The sequence below is a fragment of the Triticum dicoccoides genome, chromosome 4B, assembly GCF_002162155.2.
Source record: "Triticum dicoccoides isolate Atlit2015 ecotype Zavitan chromosome 4B, WEW_v2.0, whole genome shotgun sequence".
Lineage (NCBI taxonomy): Eukaryota > Viridiplantae > Streptophyta > Magnoliopsida > Poales > Poaceae > Triticum > Triticum dicoccoides.
In genome coordinates this window covers 635,875,186-635,893,969 of record NC_041387.1, presented here as the reverse complement: position 1 = coordinate 635,893,969, position 18,784 = coordinate 635,875,186, and the positions used below count along the sequence as shown (strand labels likewise).

Genomic DNA, 18,784 nt, shown 5'->3' with positions numbered 1-18,784 from the left:
CTCGGGTTATGGACCCAGTCCGTGTAATTGCTACCATCATCTTTCAACTTTGCTTTCTCAAGGAACGCATTAAAATTCAACGGAACAACAGCACGAGCCATCTATCTACAAACAAACATAGATAAGCAAAATACTATCAGGTACTAAGTTTCATGATAAATTTAAGTTCAATTAATCATATTACTTAAGAACTCCCACTTAGATAGACATCTCTCTAGTCATCTAAGTGATCACATGATCCAAATCAACTAAACCATGTCCGATCATCACGTGAGATGGAGTAGTTTCAATGGTGAACATCACTATGTTGATCATATCTACTATATGATTCACGCTCGACCTTTCGGTCTCCGTGTTCCGAGGCCATATCTGTATATGCTAGGCTCGTCAAGTATGACCTGAGTATTCCGCATGTGCAACTGTTTTGCACCAGTTGTATTTGAACGTAGAGCCTATCACACCCGATCATCACGTGGTGTCTCAGCACGAAGAACTTTCGCAACGGTGCATACTCAGGGAGAACACTTCTTGATTATTAGTGAGAGATCATCTTAAAATGCTACCGTCAATCAAAGCAAGATAAGATGCATAAAGGATAAACATCACATGCAATCAATATAAGTGATATGATATGGCCATCATCATCTTGTGCTTGTGATCTCCATCTTCGAAGCACCGTCATCATCACCATCGTCACCGGTGCGACACCTTGATCTCCATCGTAGCATCATTGTCGTTACGCCATCTATTGCTTCTATGACTATCACTACCACTTAGAGATAAAGTAAAGCAATTACAGGGCGTTTGCATTTCATACAATAAAGCGACAACCATATGGCTCCTGCCAGTTGCCGATAACTTCGGTTACAAAACATGATCATCTCATACAATATAATATAGCATCACGTCTTGACCATATCACATCACAACATGCCCTGTAAAAACAAGTTAGACGTCCTCTACTTTGTTGTTGCAAATTTTACGTGGCTGCTACGGGCTTTAGCAAGAACCGTTCTTACCTACGCATAAAAACCACAACGATAGTTCGTCAAGTTGGTGTTGTTTTAACCTTCGCAAGGACCGGGCGTAGCCACACTCGATTCAGCTAAAGTGAGAGAGACAGACACCCGCCGGTCACCTTTAAGCACGAGTGCTCGCAACGGTGAAACCAGTCTCGCGTAAGCGTACGCGTAATGTCGGTCCGGGCCGCTTCATCTCACAATACCGCCGAACCAAAGTATGACATGCTGGTAAGCAGTATGACTTGTATCGCCCACAACTCACTTGTGTTCTACTCGTGCATATAACATCAACGCATAAAACCTAGGCTCTGATACCACTGTTAGGGAACGTAGTAATTTCAAAAAAATTCCTACGCACACGCAAGATCATGGTGATGGCATAGCAACGAGAGGGGAGAGTGTTGTCCACGTACCCTCGTAGACCGTAAGCGGAAGCGTTAGCACAACGCGGTTGATGTAGTCGTACGTCTTCACGATCCGACCGATCCAAGCATCGAACGTACGGCACCTCCGAGTTCAGCACACGTTCAGCTCGATGACGATCCCCGGGCTCCGATCCAGCAAAGCTTCGGGGATGAGTTCCGTCAGCACGACGGTGTGGTGACAATGATGATGTACTACCGGCGCAGGGCTTTGCCTAAACTCCGCGACGATATGACTGAGGTGGAATATGGTGGAGGGGGGCACCGCACACGGCTAAGGAACGATCCGTAGATCAACTTGTGTGTTATGGGGTGCCCCCTGCCGGCTTTATATAAAGGAGGGAGGGGGAGGTGCGGTCGCCCCCCTTGGGGTGCGCCTGGAGGAGTCCTACTCCCACCGGGAGTAGGACTCCCCCCTCTTGCCTTGGTGGAGAAGGAAAGGGGGGAGGGGAAAGAGGAAAGGGGGGCGCCGCCCCCCCCTTCCTTGTCCTATTCGGACTAGGGGGGAGGGGGCGCGCGGCCTGCCCTGGCCGGCCCTCCTCTTTTCCCTCATGGCCCACTAAGGCCCATTAACCCCCGGGAGGGTTCCGGTAACCCCCCGGTGTTCCGGTAAAATCCCGATTTCACCCAGAACCTTTCTGATGTCCAAACATATGCTTCCAATATACCAATCTTTATGTCTCGACCATTTCGAGACTCCTCGTCATGTCCGTGATTACATCCGGGACTCCGAACAAACTTCGGTACATCAAAACTTATAAACTCATAACAATACTGTCATCGTAAATTTAAGCGTGCGGACCCTACGGGTTCGAGAACTATGTAGACATGACCTAGAACTATTCTCGGTCAATAACCAATAGCGGAACCTGGATGCCCATATTGGTTCCTACATATTCTACGAAGATCTTTATCGGTCAAACCGCATAACAACATACGTTGTTCCCTTTGTCATCGGTATGTTACTTCCCCGAGATTTGATCGTCGGTATCCAATACCTAGTTCAATCTCGTTATCGGCAAGTCTCTTTACTCGTTCCGTAATGCATCATCCCGTAACCAACTCATTTGGTCACATTGCTTGCAAGGCTTATAATGATGTGCATTACCGAGAGGGCCCAGAGATACCTCTCCGACAATCGGAGTGACAAAACCTAATCTCGAAATACGCCAACTCAACATGTACCTTCGGAGACACCTGTAGTACTCCTTTATAATCACCCAGTTACGTTGTGACGTTTGGTAGTACTAGGGCTGGACCAAAAGCTCGTAACTCGCGAGCTTAATGAGCGCTCGATAGTTCGGCTCGTTAAGCACGTAGCTCGCTTCTTAATGAACAGAGCCAATCATTGATTTCAGCTTGTTAAGCTTAACGAGCTTAACGAGCGAGCTAACGAGTCTCACGAGTAGCTCGTTAAGCTCGTTAGTAACAACACAACACATATTTTCATCTTACGTGACAAACTTTTGTAGCACCTCAGCCCATATATTCAATCTAATCGACATATGAGGCAACAAACTACTGCATTTCTTTTTATAGTCACCATATTTTGTCTTGGAAACCACACCTACACATTCATCATGTATATCGTAACACATTATAATCTGTTAACGAGCGCTCGCGAGCGCTCATGAGCTTAACGAGCTTCAAACGAGCCGAGCCGAGCAGGGTTTTCTGCTCGTTAATCTTAACGAGCTTAACGAGCCGAGCCTTAACGAGCACGAGCTTAACGAGTACGAGCTTAACGAGCCGAGTTTCTCGTTAGTCCACCCCTAGGTAGTACCCAAAGTGTTCCTCCGGTAAACGGGAGTTGCATAATTCTCATAGTTACAGGAACATGTATAAGTCATGAAGAAAGCAATAGCAATATACTAAACGATCAAGTGCTAGGCTAACGGAACGGGTCATGTCAATCACATCATTCTCCTAATGATGTGATCCCATTAATCAAATGACAACACATGTCTATGGTTAGGAAACATAACCATCTTTGATTAACGAGCTAGTCAAGTAGAGGCATACTAGTGACTATATGTTTGTCTATGTATTCACACATGTATCATGTTTCCGGTTAATACAATTCTAGCATGAATAATAAACATTTATCATGATATGAGGAAATAAATAATAACTTTATTATTGCTTCTAGGGCATATTTCCTTCAGACCCGAGTTTCCACATGAGAGGCATGTTTTGGAATAGCAGAGGTCTCTCAGACTTGGCTAAACATAAACACGTCAGTGATTGTGTACGTGAACATGGGTTGGACTTTGTGGCAATTTCCGAGGCTGGTAAATGTGACTTCCGGCCAAATGTCCTCGAGCACCTATCAGGTGGTTTCGACTACACATGGCATAGTCTACCAGCTCGTGGAAGGTCTGGAGGAATCCTTCTTGGGATACAGACCACGACCATGGACTTATGGCTTTTTCGACAGGTGAATTTCATATCAAATTTTACTTACGAAACAGAGCTGATAATCTTACTTGGAGCCTGGTCGCGGTCTATGGGGCTGCCCAAGATGAATACAAATCGGCTATCCTTCGTGAATTGGTGAACCTGGCTAAGGATAACCCGTATCCAATGATTATTGGAGGGGACTTTAATATCCTTAGGTACCAACAAGGGAAAAATAATGACCGCTTCAACACTCATTGGCCCTTCCTATTCAATGTTGTGATAGACAGTTTGGATCTTCGGGAGGTCCGTATGTCGGGGCGGCAGTTCACCTGGGCTAATAACCGATCTGTGCCGACATATGAGAAGCTCGATAGGGTACTCATGGACACCGAATGGGAACTAAAATTTCCTATGGTAACCGTGCGAGCCCTAGAGCGTATCGAGGCATTATCAGATCATGCACCCATCATTCTGGATTCTAACTCTATGAACCCAGCAGCCCGTCGCCCTTTCAAATTTGAATTGGGATGGCTGCATCGGGATGGATTTGTAGACATAATCAAGAATGTTTGGGAGAAGCCCGCCGTTGGTCGCACACCTATTCAGAGATGGAACTTTAAAATAAGGGCCATGAGGCAACACCTCCCTGGATGGGCAAAACACACCAACGGGATATATAAAAAAGAAAAACAACGGCTCTCTACCATTATTGACGACCTCGACAAGATTGCAGAGACACGCACCTTATCTCAACAAGAGATTGAATTAAAAAATCAATCTAATGAGAAGGTCGCCCGTCTTTTGCGAGAAGAGGAGATCAAATACTACCAGAGATCTAAAGCTGATCTCATATTGATGGGTGATAGTAATACAAGATACTTCCAATTGATCGCCAATGGGTGACATAGGAAGAAATGTATTTACAGTCTCCAACAAGATGAGGGGATGATCGAAGGTCAGGAGGAGCTCAAAAAGTATATCACCAAATACTATAAATCGTTGTTCGGCGCGCCGACTGAGGGGAACTTCACCCTTGACGAGACTCGAACGGATGATATTCCACAAGTCACGGCAGAAGAAAATGGTATCCTTACGGCACCATTCTCAGAAGAGGAGGTGAGAGCGGCGGTGTTCCAAATGGAACATAACAAAGCTCCAGGCCCAGATGGTTTCCCCGCAGAATTCTATCAGAATTTCTGGGATATCATCAAGACTGACCTTTTGGAGTTGTTTAATTGTCTTCATGCCGACCGACTAGATCTATTCATACTTAACTTTGGCGAGATTGTCTTGTTGCCAAAGATTAAGCAGGCCGAACAGATCCAGCAGTTCAGACCCATATGCCTCCTTAATGTTAGCTTCAAGATCTTTACCAAAGTGGCTACGAATAGGTTAAACTTGGTAGTTGACCATGTTGTCCGGCCATCTCAACAACGTTCATGCAAGGAAGGAATATACTAGATGTAATAGTAATTTTGCATGAGACCGTTCATGAGATGCACCGGAAAAACATGAGTGGAGTAGTATTTAAAATCGACTTTGAGAAGGCCTATGACAAGGTCAAATGGTCTTTCCTCCAACAGGCCCTAAGAATGAAAGGTTTCTTTGGTAAATGGCGCCAATGGACCAAAATTTTGTAACTGGAGGTAGTGTGGCCATCAAAGTCAATGATGATTTAGGCCATTACTTCCAGACAAAAAAAAGGACTACGGCAGGGTGACCCCATGTCCCCAATGTTATTTAACATTGTTGTTGACATGTTGGCTATTCTGATTGAGCACGCCAAGCAGGACGGCCAGATTGCAGGAGTAGTGCCACATCTTGTGGATGGTGGTCTCTCTATTCTGCAATATGCCGGTGACACAATTCTTTTTATGGAACATGACCTAGACAAGGCTCGAAACCTGAAACTCTTGCTTTCAGCATTTGAGCAAATGTCGGGGCTCAAAATTAACTTCCATAAAAGTGAACTTTTCTGCTTTGGAGAAGCCGTTGAGGCGGCTGCAGATTACGCTGACATGTTTGGTTGTGCAGATGGTCAATTCCCAATTAAATATCTGGGAATACCAATTGACTATCGGCGTCTCACCATTGTGGAGTGGAAGCATGTTGAGGAGCATCTAGAGAAACGACTGAGCAGTTGGAAAGGCAAGTTGCTCTCAGTTGGAGGACGGTTGGTTTTAATTAACTCTGTCCTCACAAATATAGTTCTCTATATGTTTTCTTTCTTCCAACTCCCAAAAGGGGTCCTCCAAAGACTGGACTATTTTAGATCCAGATTCTTTTGGCAGGGAGACGGTGAAAAGAAAAAATATAGGCTGGCCAAATGGAGCATGGTTTGTAGGCCGAAATACCAAGGTGGCCTTGGAATTCATGACCTACAGGTCAATAATGAGGCCCTACTTAGTAAATGGTTGTTCAAACTTCTTACTGAGGATGGTGTTTGGCAAACCATTTTGCGCAACAAGTATCTAGGCCAAAAGGCAGTGTCTCAGGCTTATTGGAAACCTGGCAACTCACACTTTTGGGCTGGCCTAATGGCGGCAAAGAAACATCTTTTTCGCTTTGGGTCTTTCGTGATAATGGATGGGTCAGAGGTTCGTTTCTGGGAAGACATATGGCTAGGCAATGCCAGTTTCCGAGAGCAATACCCAGCCTTATATGTCATTGCTCGCGATAAGAGTAATACTATTGCGCAAGTGCTTAGTTCATCCCCGCCGAATATTTCGTTCAGGCGGGATTTGATTGGCCCTCGACTTTTGTCATGGCATAATCTTTTATCCCGTCTGGATTCGATTAATCTGACACAAGGCCGGGATGCGTTTCACTGGAAACTCACAACATCAGGGTCTTACACAGTAGACTCAATGTATCGTGCGCTTATGCATTCCGAGGTGCCAGTGAATAATAACAAAAAAAATTGGATGTCTAAGATTCCACTAAAAGTTAAAATCTTTATGTGGTATCTTCGTAGGGGAGTTGTGCTAACCAAAGACAATCTTGCACGGCGCAACTGGCCAGGAAGTAAGAAGTGTTGCTTTTGTGCTCATGACGAGACAATCAAACACCTCTTTTTCCAATGCAAGTTTGCATGTTCTACATGGTCAGTCATCCAAATATCGTCAAATTTGTATCCGCCAACGAGTATTGCCAATATATTTGGTCATTGGTTGGACGGAATTTCAAATAGTTTGAAAATGCTAATAAGGGTGGGGGCGTATGCCTTACTAGCGTCGCTTTGGCTATGTAGAAATGATTTGATTTTTAATGACAAAAATGCTTGTCCTCTACAGGTTATTTTCCGTTGTATGCACTCGCTTCATACGTGGTCTACACTACAACTGGCAGAGCACCAACCGCTGTTCAAGGCGGTGTGTACACGGTTGGAGCAGGCGGCTATGGAGGTTTTTTCCCAACATGGGTGGAAGCATAACCTCTGGATCGATCCACCACCGAGTTCGACATAGGCAAAGTGTCAGTCCATAGGACTCTACTGTTGCTGTTTTGTCGGTTTTCTTACTTTTTCGAGTGTCAGACTTTGGTGTTTGGCTGTGTGCATCCTAGTTATGCAGAGGCCGGGTGTTACTCATAATGTTTTGTATCCGCTTGATGCTACATTTGAGATAATAAAATCGCCCTTTATCGAAAAAAAACCATTGGGTATAGGATACCCGATGGGTATGGGCATGGGTACCAATTTGTACCCATGGATATAGAAGTGGGTGGGTATAGAAAAAAGATTTGGGTATGGGTTTGGGTAGAAAAGGGTCGTACCCGCCCATACCCTACCCTTTGCCATCCCTAGCCCGTCTGTCATGTAGTTTTACAGAAAACCCCCGCCTTTTCTCATAATTAACCTACAATACACATTTAAGTTAAAAACGAATCTTTTTTGCATGTTTTTGGAGAAACCCCTACCTTTTCTAGCAATTAGCCCATGGTCCACCTTTAAGTCAAAGAAAAACAAAAGTCACTGATTGTGTGAGCACTAAGGCCACTGTCGACGGGGGTGACAAGGAGGATAAGCGGCACCATAGACATGATATCGTGTTGAAATGAAGGACGTGGATGTATTGACGTCTTAAGACATGGTTATTGGGTTAGGAGCGTGTTTTATTTTTTATCATGTTGCAACACACGAGCTCTTTTGTTATCCTCTTGTGGGTCTAAAGAACAAAGAACGTTCTGACGAATAGAGAACATGACTCCAACTAAGGAGAGCACAATGTAGAGCATGGCTATTTCTGATGTTTGCGTGTAGCGAGCTGTCATCATGTAATTAAGTCACAAAAGGTAACTAGTTCACAAATATTTATCCAGGAAAATATTAATCATCCATCAAATTTAGCTGGCTCTAGGAGAACAAATCTTCAACTCACTTCTTTCCCGAAAAAACATACACCAAAAATAGCATGAAATTAAAAGCAATTGTCTATCACGTAGCGGGTGCAACTATGCCTGAGAAAACAAGGTGCTGACCGACGATTTCCCGACTGTCTACTTCAATAAGTTTTGCCCGGCTCCATTGAGGGAGGAGCGATGATAGCGGCATGCCTTGGCTCGCTTCAGTGTTTGTGGCCGTCACTAGGCGGTTTACGGATCTGGATGTAATTTTTATTATTTTTGGTATTTATTGTACTATCATGATTGATGACGAATAGATTGAAAGTTTTTATTAAAAAAACAAGGCGCCGACACAAAAAAATAGGTGCAACTCAAGATTTAGGACCAACTAAACAACAGAGATCAAACAAACAATCTAGGGAAGAGATCAACTGAATAACAATTTCAATGATTACATTGGAGTTAAATATGATTTGGCTCAAAGAACAAGATGAATACAACGAAGCTCATAGACGAATATAGGAATTTCAAGAAATTAACTCAATGTCTCGTCCTAACCACCAAAGCCAAATAAAAATGAGATGAGATCGGCGCATGTAGCTGGCCTCCTGGTTACATGGGAGGGGAATGACTAGAACCGAACCCCATATCAAAGGACAACATCTGCATCATATCACTGCTAGAGAAGTTGGCGCCGGCATAGCCACTATAGACCAGGGTGTCGAGGTCCCATGCGGAGCTCACCATGTCAGGCCGGCCCTCCTGCTGCTGAGGTGGTGTCGGATACAACACTGGAGACCCCATGTCAATGATGTCGGTGGTGACACATGGAGTTGGCGGCGGCACCTGGGAATGGATTTTTGCCATGCGTTGACTGATGCTCTTGAGAAGCATGTCCACCTTGTAGCCAACTCTGGTGAGCTCCTTGATGTTGAGGCCAACGAGGCCTGAGTGGTCGCCATGCATGGTTTTGTGAAGGAGGTACCTGATCTCGCCGTCCTCGCACTCGCGGCGGGTCTTGTCGACCTGGTCCCGGAGCTTGTTAATGCGCTTGGCGGTGAAGCCCTCCTGGTTAATCACCTTCTTGCACTGCCCCAACTCTGGCATGCTTTTGAATTGATTCAGGATATCCACCGCCTCGGCCCGGGAAAGGAACACCTCCGGCGCCGCCTTGCCCTCGTCGTACACCAGTATGCAGGTCTTGACATCGCACAGGATGGCTAGTTCGTCCACCTTCTTCATTAGGCCTTTGAAGCGCTTCTTGAATCTATGGCACCGGGTCGATTCATCGGGGATGTACTGGAGGGGTCACGTTGTGAACCATTGTTGGCAAGAGGATAAAACCAGCGAAGGAAAAGAAAGTTGCTGGTTTCGGCGAGGGAGGAGGGGTAGATTTATAGTGGAGGGATCACTGTCATTTGGTAAGAGTTTATTGTGATAGGTACAAAGAAGATTGCCTTATTTAGTACTTGTGAACGCGATTGAATATCTAGCAGATCTCTGACCCGACCTTAATTGTGCTCATCTGTAAATTTGCCGTCAATTTAAACCTACTAACTTGGACGTGATAGCACATCACCGTTCCCCCATATGACGGGAGCGAGACATATCATACGGGTGCTAGTGGTTTCCCCGTGATGTGTCCGCTTGCACCCGAACGCTTCACACACGACATAATGACAACTTTCTAAGCCCATCAAGCCGTGCAAATGAATGGACCGAACACAAGCCTTGCTCCTATCGGTCAGGCCCATAAAGACACTAATTTTGTACGAAACAAGTAAAAATACTCACACAAAAACCACATCGCTGGAAGGAACAAAGAAAGCTCGGAGGAAAGAATAAAAAATGAACAGGCTCAAATCCTATTGCACTAACTCTCATACTACTAAGATTTTCAAAGTATTCAACCAACCGGCCCAAAAAGGAGACCAGAAAATACATGAAAAAGAAAGAATCCATTCATCTATCAAAAGGTTGCTATGTTTGGTTAGTTGTGGACTAAGATGAGATAAACAAAACAAGATACGTTGCCATGCTTTGTGCCCCACAAAAGAACATAGAAAATAAATACAAAAGGTTGAATGACTTTGATAGTAAAACCACGACATATCCAGCAACACACATACACTCACCCCTTTAAACACAGACACACACGATATCCATATCAGTACTTCCAAGATACCGAGCCGTCACAACATCTCACTACTATAGATTCAGAACCACTTACACCTTATCATTGATGGGCCACTAACCACGCGTCAGTGATGAGCATTATCACTGACCGGTCGACTCAGGCGCATAAATGATAAACGTTTTGGGGCTCGGCAGAATTTTTATCCCAGGCTGGTCTAATAATGACCACCCTTGATATTGTGTTCCCAAAATAAAATCTGCGTCAAAGGGCATTTGGTCTAGTGGTATGATTCTCGCTTAGGGTGCGAGAGGTCCCGAGTTCAATTCTCGGAATGCCCCTCCTTTTTCTCATTTTTTTTACCATTTTAGCTAGCGAACTATATATGTCATGAAAATCAACCTATAGATGCCAAATTCCCCTTTCAAGGGCCTTCCCCCCCACCCCTCTCAATTGTAAATAGTTCATGAACGTCTCATCAAGGAGTCACACTTTGACTTCCAACAGAGTTAACATCAGTCTGACAAAATAAATAAATGACCACACGATGTTCGTAAGCATCGATCGGGGCTCGATCATGTCGCAGTAGTTAAGCCTTCCAGCAACGCAGAATGACCAACAATATTATTCATGTCTAGTCTAGTGCCAAAGCATATATAGTTTCTGAATCTAGCTATTGGAATAGGTGTATACAGTTACCACCATCGATCAACCTGGAAAAATAGGGCGAGCGCCTTATGAATCACAGGAAGGGCTATCTAATGCTTCCATTCCATGAGAGGAAAAAACAATCAAGCAAAACCGCAGTCTGAAACAGTAAACCAGCTCAGATAAATATCCACCAAGAGCATAAAAAAACTTGAGGTCCACTTGTCTTTTCAGACACCACGGCATAGCAACCAGCGATGAATATCCCATTAGGAGAAAAGAACATCTTATATAGGAGAATTATCCAATGCTTTACCTTCACTGTGACCATCACCAATGCCATTGCCTAGGCACAAACATATATAACGAGTAGTCAGTAACCAATGCTTATTCTGATGAAAAGCGACTGATACAAAAAAGGAAGGGGTTACAAATAGGACGACATTTTAGATGAGCCGCAGTAGGGGTGTAGTTATTTATCGACTTGGAAAAGTTATCGCTTCGGTGCCAGATTTTGGAATAGATAAACATAAATGCATTGAACTCGTGAATGGACACAAAATCCACAAAATATCATGCTCGTCCACTTCACAGCAATATCCATGCCATGAATATGTCATTGACAGACCTACAATAGATCGATACAAGCACTAGTTAGAGAGCACAAGATGGACGGAGGAAAAAGGTCCCCATCGTATAAGCTTATAAAGGTCCCAATGCCATTGCCGCCACGAACATAATTAGCCAGTATTTTGATGAAAAGCAAGCGAAACAGGAAGGAAGGGATTATAGGACAGTTTAGATTCAGAAACTACACTTGGGAAAAGTTATTTGCTCCGGTACCAGAATAGGAGTAGATAAGCATAAAACTGCACCGAACTCGCAAATACAGGGCACTCATATGTGCTCAGAAATTGACTAACTCATTTTGGTACTCCACATCCACCTCGCAACAAATACCAACTTATACTAGTCATAAGTTCCCAACTTATACTACCTAGCCACCTAGGCGCGTGGAGGATCCTGAACCACCTAGCCACAGGTCTAGAAAATTTAGAACAGCTGCCAAATTTGTGGGCAAGGTAGAGAGAAACCTCAAGTTTGATAGAGGACCACATCTTTGTGAGAAACCTGAAGCTCTGGAAGTTGATGTTTGTATGATATCCACCTCTATTACAGCCAGTCCTCATTTGCACAAAACATCCATGCTCAGTTCATCTACAAGGGGTTACAGATGAACTCATTCACTCATGCAGATAAAAGCTAGTTCATCTAGACCAAGGACATGGATTAAAAGAGGGAACATAAGCCGAAGTCTTGCAACACAAACATCAGTACATAATATAAACCGGAGTCTTAGACCTCAGTGTTGGTCAAACTCAACTTGCTGACAGCATATCCTGCTTACATTCATACTAATACAGACATGTCAAACCACAACATGACAATCTTGAACATCCGCCATCCAACCCCAGGTGTAGATCGCCCAAGCAAGACCAAAACAACTAGCAAGCGAGCTCAGATCTGCATAAATGAACTTAGTTAGAAAACTGAAGCAACTGCAGTTGATGCAATGGGAAATTTCTCTATCCCAATTTCTTAGGAAGGAGGCATGTGCTAAACCGCGGAGTATAACATAACTTAGGAACAAAGGTGCCGAAGCTGCTCATTTTGCAGTATACACAAAAATTGGCAGACCATAACAGGTGAACGCTATCTGTTCTTGGAAACAGAACATGGTAAATAAGGAGTGCTCACAAATAGAAGACTCAGGGCCTTCAAACATCAACTTACAGGTTATGCAACATTCTTGTTTTGAACATCTTCATTCAACTGAATGAATCATGTGTAGTGAGTGCTAACTGGTAAGTATGACTAACGATGTACTTCCTACATAAAGATGCAAGCGCGAAAGCCATTTTCTCTCCTAAGATATGGAACAACAAAAACTAGCTGTCGAAACTAGTGTGTAATCTTTCTTTGCAGTTAGCATTCTTAATCACATACATGGGAGTTAAACATGCATGCAGAATCAAACCATGAATTGACTACCTGTCCTAGCTAGTTTGAGAAGGTAGTCAAGCCCTATAGAACAATAATTAACTTTCTATATAACCATGGGAGTAGAAATGTGAAGCAAGTGCACAGTTGGTGCAATGGGAATCTTTCCTATCTGCAAAATTACACAGTAAAATATAGCTTAAGAACAAAGGCGCAAAAGCTTATTCGTGCTTCCCAAGAATCCTATAGCCATGCCCAATTGCACAGTTATTGCAGTGAAGCAAGATAAATAAAAAAATAGCAGACCATAACATGTGAACTCTATGCTCTAGAAAACAGAACAAGGTCAATAAAGAGTGCTCAGACATCAGTTTAAAACCATCAACTAGCTACCTCTTCTAGCTAGTTTCACAAGGTAGCCATGCCCAATAGAACAACAATTAATTTTCTACATAACCATGTGAGCAGAACAAGCAACGCATGCACCCAATTGAGATAATTAGGCTTAAAACCATCAATTGGCCACCTGTCCTAGCTAGTTTGACGAGGTAGTCAAGCCCAATAGAACAATAATTAATTCCCTATATAACCATGCAAATAGGGCAAGCAAAGCATGCACCCAATGGCAACATAAACTGAAACAATTAGGCTTACCAGTTGATCAGATAGTTGGTTCCGATAACAGCGGTGGGAAGCTAAAGTATGGGAGGGTACGTCTGGGGTTGAAGGTATTCTCCATCTTTGTGCAGACTTTGGTAATTTCATAAGTCTTGACCTCCATTGAGTAACAATCCACATTCCCAACATGAATACCTTCTGGAGCGCCTCGGAAGAACAAGAATCCCTCGGCTGCACGCATTGTGCAAATGGAATGATACTGCCCAGGAAGCTGTATGATCTTCTCTAACTTCCATTCCTGCGAATTATTCTTTAGAGAGGTATGGTAGATGGCAAAGGATCCATGTTGACAGACAAGGGAAAACATCTCAAGGGCTCCTTCCCTGCCCATCACAACGGCATTTAGGCTACGACGGCCACGGCTCTTGTCAGGCAGATTGCTGAGCTCCACATGGCAGCCGGTGAGAAGGTCGACAGTGGAAAACCTCATGGTGCACGTGTCCAGCACCATCAAATGGTCGCTCCAGCCAGAAGGCTGTGTCCAGTAGAAGCAGCCACGCACGCAGTCAAAACAGGACATGTGTTCCAAAGAAGGGAAAATGGGAGGCTGGACCATAGACCATTGCATAGTTGTGGACGGGAAGACAAAGAGGACAAGCTTCGTCGTGTATCTTGCTACGCATATCACCTTGAAGGGCTGTTCCTCGCCGTCATCGCTGGTGTTGGGAGCAAGCACGGCCTGGAAATCCCAAAGGCACTCCTGCGGCTGGGCGGCGAGGTCCTCGGGTATGGTTGGAAGCAGCTCGTATCTGCTAGACAGGGGGTCACAGACGGCGAGGTTTGAAGTCGGCAGCATTGCAGCGCTCCCGTTTGGTCCACGTGAGGCGGTCACAGAGTTCGTTGTCACCGATCTCCCTGGAGTCCAAGAGGAGGCTCACCTCGCGGCCGTCTTCGCGGTAGGTCCATATCTGGACGGAACGAGGGTAGAAGGATCTTCAATCGAGGAGGACGCGGCCGTCGCGGACGTCGCAGGGGCGCCAACGGGGGCCTTCCCCGTCGTCTTGGACGCCCGGCGGCACGAAGTAGGAGGAAGAAGAGACGACGGCCGGGACGAAGGAGAAATCGGCTGCGCAGGGGGTGAGGGCGCCGGCGAGCGGGGCGGAGGGGTACGGCGCCTGGGCGGGGTGGAATCCGCCCGCGTCCATGAAGCCGAGGAGGGGAGGGCGATGCAGCGTGCGGAAGCGGCGGCGGAAGGCTCGGCCTTTGATGACGCGGCGGAAGGAGGTGCAGGCGGCGGAGGCGCGGGCGAGCGCGTCCGGGGTGGGCAGGCGGATGAAGATCTCCTCCAGGAGCTCGTCGGGAATGGTCGGCGGCGGCGGCGTCGCCATGGCGGCTGGGGTTGGAGGAAGGGGATCGAGGGTTAGGGTTGGGGATAGATGGAGCGAACAGTGAGTGAGACAGTGAGCTCTACGACCCCATTTAACTCCATGGATTCGAAAATTGTCGCTTTAAGCTTCAAAAAACGTTTGGAAAAAATATTACTCCCCTAATCCCACATACATCTGTCTGTTAAATTTCATGGATTGGAAAATTGTCGCTTTAACCTTCAAAAGCGTTTAAAAAATTAGGGCGACCAGTCACTGGTACTGAGCTCTACGAAGCCATTCAGCTCCATGGATTGGAAAATTGTCGTTTTAACCTTCAAAAACATTTAGAAAATAAATTATAGCTTAAAGCTCCATAAATCTGTCTATTAAATTTCATCTGTGGGTTGGATAAAAAGGGAAAATTTATCTAAGCAACATCCATATATAAATCACTTGTTGGAATCTTTCTGTCGGCAGAAATGGGGACGGGGTCCCCGGATACACGGAGAAGCAGACTTGGTGCCATCATGCTCAGGGATCCGCTAAGCGAGCTTAGAGGTGTTCGGGGGCTTGTCGCCGAGCACTTGCTTTCTTGGGCACGGGAAGTCTCGCTGCGGCCAGCCCCCGTGAGATTGGGGAGGGGGCGCGTGAGGAGAGGCCAATGCCAATGGCGGTACACACTATTTGGTGTGGTGCGGGTTAGGGATTGTGCAAACGCGCACTCTCCCTTCCCCCGGGCGCACAAGTTTGGGCCGGCCCATTTGCGGGCCCCACGCGCCCTGTTTTTTTTTCATTTTTCCATTTTTATTTTCTGTTTTTGTTTTATTCTTTGTTCAAATAATTCAGGATTAAATAGCCTCCCAAATTTTTAAAAATTGTGAATTGTGAAAAAATGTTCAAGCAACCTTATAAATGTTAATGGATTAAAAAAATCATGATTTCCAAAAATGTTAACATAGTTCTAAATTGTTCAAGAAATTCAAAACTTGTTCATGAATTTGGAAAAACACGAATTAGAAAATATGCACGCGTATTCAAACACTGTTCATGATTTCATAAAAAATATCGAGGGAAAAATGTTCGAATATTCCAAAAGTATTCGTAAATTTGAAAAAACGTTCACCTTTTTTTAAATGTTTTTCAAAATTAAGAAAAATGTTCACAAGTTTCAGTAAAACGGTTTGCCAATTCAAAAAGATGGTCGCAGTTTCTAAAAATGTTCGTGAGTTTGTAGAAAATGTTCACAATATTCAAAAAAGTTCAGCGAATTTTCTCAATTTTTTTTAATAAATTTAAAAAATTACAGATTTGAAAAGTATTCATGAACTCAAAAAAGGTTCTCAAAAACAAAAAATGTTCTTGAATTAAAAAAATTCTTCCCAAATTTCAAAAAATAATGGCCGGTTCAAAAATATTGTTCATGTGTTCCAAAAATCTAGAATTGTTTTAGATTTTTGGAACACATGAACAATATTTTTGAACCTGCGATTATGGGTCTTAGATATGCAGGGATCTTTGGGACGGGAAGATTTTGCTAAGGTATTGACCACCTTGTGGGCCATATGGTGGGCGAGAAGGAGAGCTACGCATGAAGGGGAATTTCAGTCTCCTCTGTCTACCCTAGCGTTCATCAATAAATTTCTTGGTGACTTGTCCCTGATGCCAACATAGAACAAGGTGATTGTAACTGTTGTCCGAGATAACTGTGCAAAATGGGTTGCTCCGAAGCAAGGCTTCTCCAAGATCAATGTGGACGTGGCTGTTTCAAGGCATGGAGATAGAGGAGCTCTTGCTGCTATATGTCGGAGTGATGCAGGCGTTTATATGGGTTCCTCTGCTATGATTATCAGGGGCCAAATTGACCCTGAATCTCTAGAGGCCATGGCATGTGCGGAAAGTCTTGCTTTGGCCAGTGATCTATACCTGCAAAAAGTTCAGCTTGCTACTGATTGCTTTGCTACTGTCAAGAATCATCAGGGAAGTTATTTAGGCCGAAATAGCATGACAATTGGTGACATTAAGGGGAAGCAGTGGGAGTTTGTTGAAGCCCAGATTACACGTGAGAAGACGGATCACAGTTATGAAGCACACAACCTTGCCAAAGCTGCTGTAACTTTAAATTTCGGTCATCATGTATGGCTGTTATCTAAGCCGGGCTTGTTGTTTATCCCTGATGTTGTTCCTTGAGGAATACAGTTTGTTCAGCACTCAACTAAAAAGTGTTCCAAAATCTAGAAAACTTAAAAAAGGTTCATGAATTTAAAAAATGGTCGCGAGTTTGTAAAAAATGTTCACAAATTTTAAAAATGTACACGATTTCAAAAACAATTGTTCATGTATTTGAAAAGTGTTCATGATTCAACAATTGTTTACAAATTCAAAACGGTTCACGAGTTTTAAAGTTTTTTGCAAATTGAAAAATAGGAAAAAAGAAAAAAGAAAAAGGAAAAAAGAATAAGAATAACAAAAAAGATAAAAACAAAAAAGAAAACCAAAAGGAAAAAAACCGGTTCATGGAAGGTTCTAGAACCTTCCCGAGACGAGTGGAGATGAAATCCGGAAAATGGGCCGCCCCCTACGGATACCATTGCTGAGGGGGGTATGCGCCATGTCATCGTACACACCAAATAGGAGCCGCCACCATTGGCAGGAGGAGTGACGTACGGCGCATGTCAGAGTGGGTCGCATATGGTCTTTTCTTGGACCATTGAAGGAACACGAGATGGGAGGCCTCGAAGAGCAGGTGAGCCCATAGAGCATACGTCAAGGAGTGGTCACCTTTAAGGATAGTTTTCTCTATCCTCTAGGGCACGGAGGCATCGTACCCTCTATGTACAAAGGGGTCGTTTCTCCCCTACGTACCATCGTCATGGTCGCCGGATGGGAGGGTGTGTGTCCAACCGTATAGGTTTAGAGACATTGGGATAATATATAGGAGATTGTATGTTGTTAAGTCATACAAATCGTCATGAATAGCATTGACAAGCTCATGTATTTTGTGATAACTTGCTTGTGAAAGTATACTGTTCCCAAGTTGACAATATATAAGGAAATTTGAAAATGAAAGATCTAGTCAGGTCTCATTTGAGAAGGATGTATTCTACTGCCTGTACTACTTATTGACCTCAGTGTAGATATTTGACCATTTATTCATGTGACTATCCAAAAATATGCTTTAACAACAAAATTCTAGGTTGTGGCAGAATTTGCTATTCATTTCCCTAAAAAGCAACAATTTATCCGTTTAATCTAGTTGGCTAGTGAGTTTAATGCCTATTAGCATGAATATTATTTAATACCTATGGTTGTCTATGGGCATAATTTTCTATCCGTCAAGAAGAACTGCAGAGCTCTTGTTCATATTCTGGTTGTGTACCAAACATAGTGCATCACTTTCGCACAAGCCTTGCTTAATTTATTACCTACAATTTGAATTGTCATGAAATATAAAAATAGTTCTGTTACTAATTGCATTAAGAAAATAATGGTCAAATATGAGGGTATAGGACCTTGCTAGTTTCTAAAATATCAGAGTGTTTCAGTTGTTGTTTATGCATTTACAAATATGTTCAATGGATTATAAGCTAAATTAGTACATAAAAACAAGTACGATAGGAATTTACTCATCAGATTTATAAGATATTTTAGTTACTTATTGTAATGTTCATTTTTAAAAAGTGCTCCACGCTATTTTTCCTGTCAAATGTCCTGCAAGGGATACTTGTTCGCAAGTACATAAGAACTCATTCGTGTTACCATAGAATAAGTTTATATTAACGCAAGAAAGTTAGTATATGGCTCTTGAGTTCTAATGGATCCATTGAGCAG

General features: G+C 43.8%; 1 protein-coding gene, 1 non-coding gene and 1 pseudogene across 2 annotated transcripts; 1 reads left to right on the top strand and 2 right to left on the bottom strand.

The window, feature by feature from the left end:
- Positions 1-8,800: 8,800 nt before the first annotated feature.
- Positions 8,801-11,313, bottom strand: LOC119292931 (agamous-like MADS-box protein AGL80). The gene is made up of 2 exons (XM_037571580.1): positions 11,287-11,313; positions 8,801-9,487 (listed from the first exon to the last, which is right to left on the bottom strand). The coding sequence occupies exons 1-2, from the start codon at positions 11,311-11,313 to the stop codon at positions 8,801-8,803; spliced, it is 714 nt and encodes a 237-aa protein (XP_037427477.1).
- Positions 10,592-10,663, top strand: TRNAP-AGG. Its single transcript has one exon. It is a non-coding gene; the product is annotated as a tRNA-Pro (tRNA).
- A 930-nt stretch (positions 11,314-12,243) lies between the features above and the next one.
- On the bottom strand, positions 12,244-15,025 carry LOC119291937 (annotated as a pseudogene).
- Positions 15,026-18,784: the final 3,759 nt, after the last annotated feature.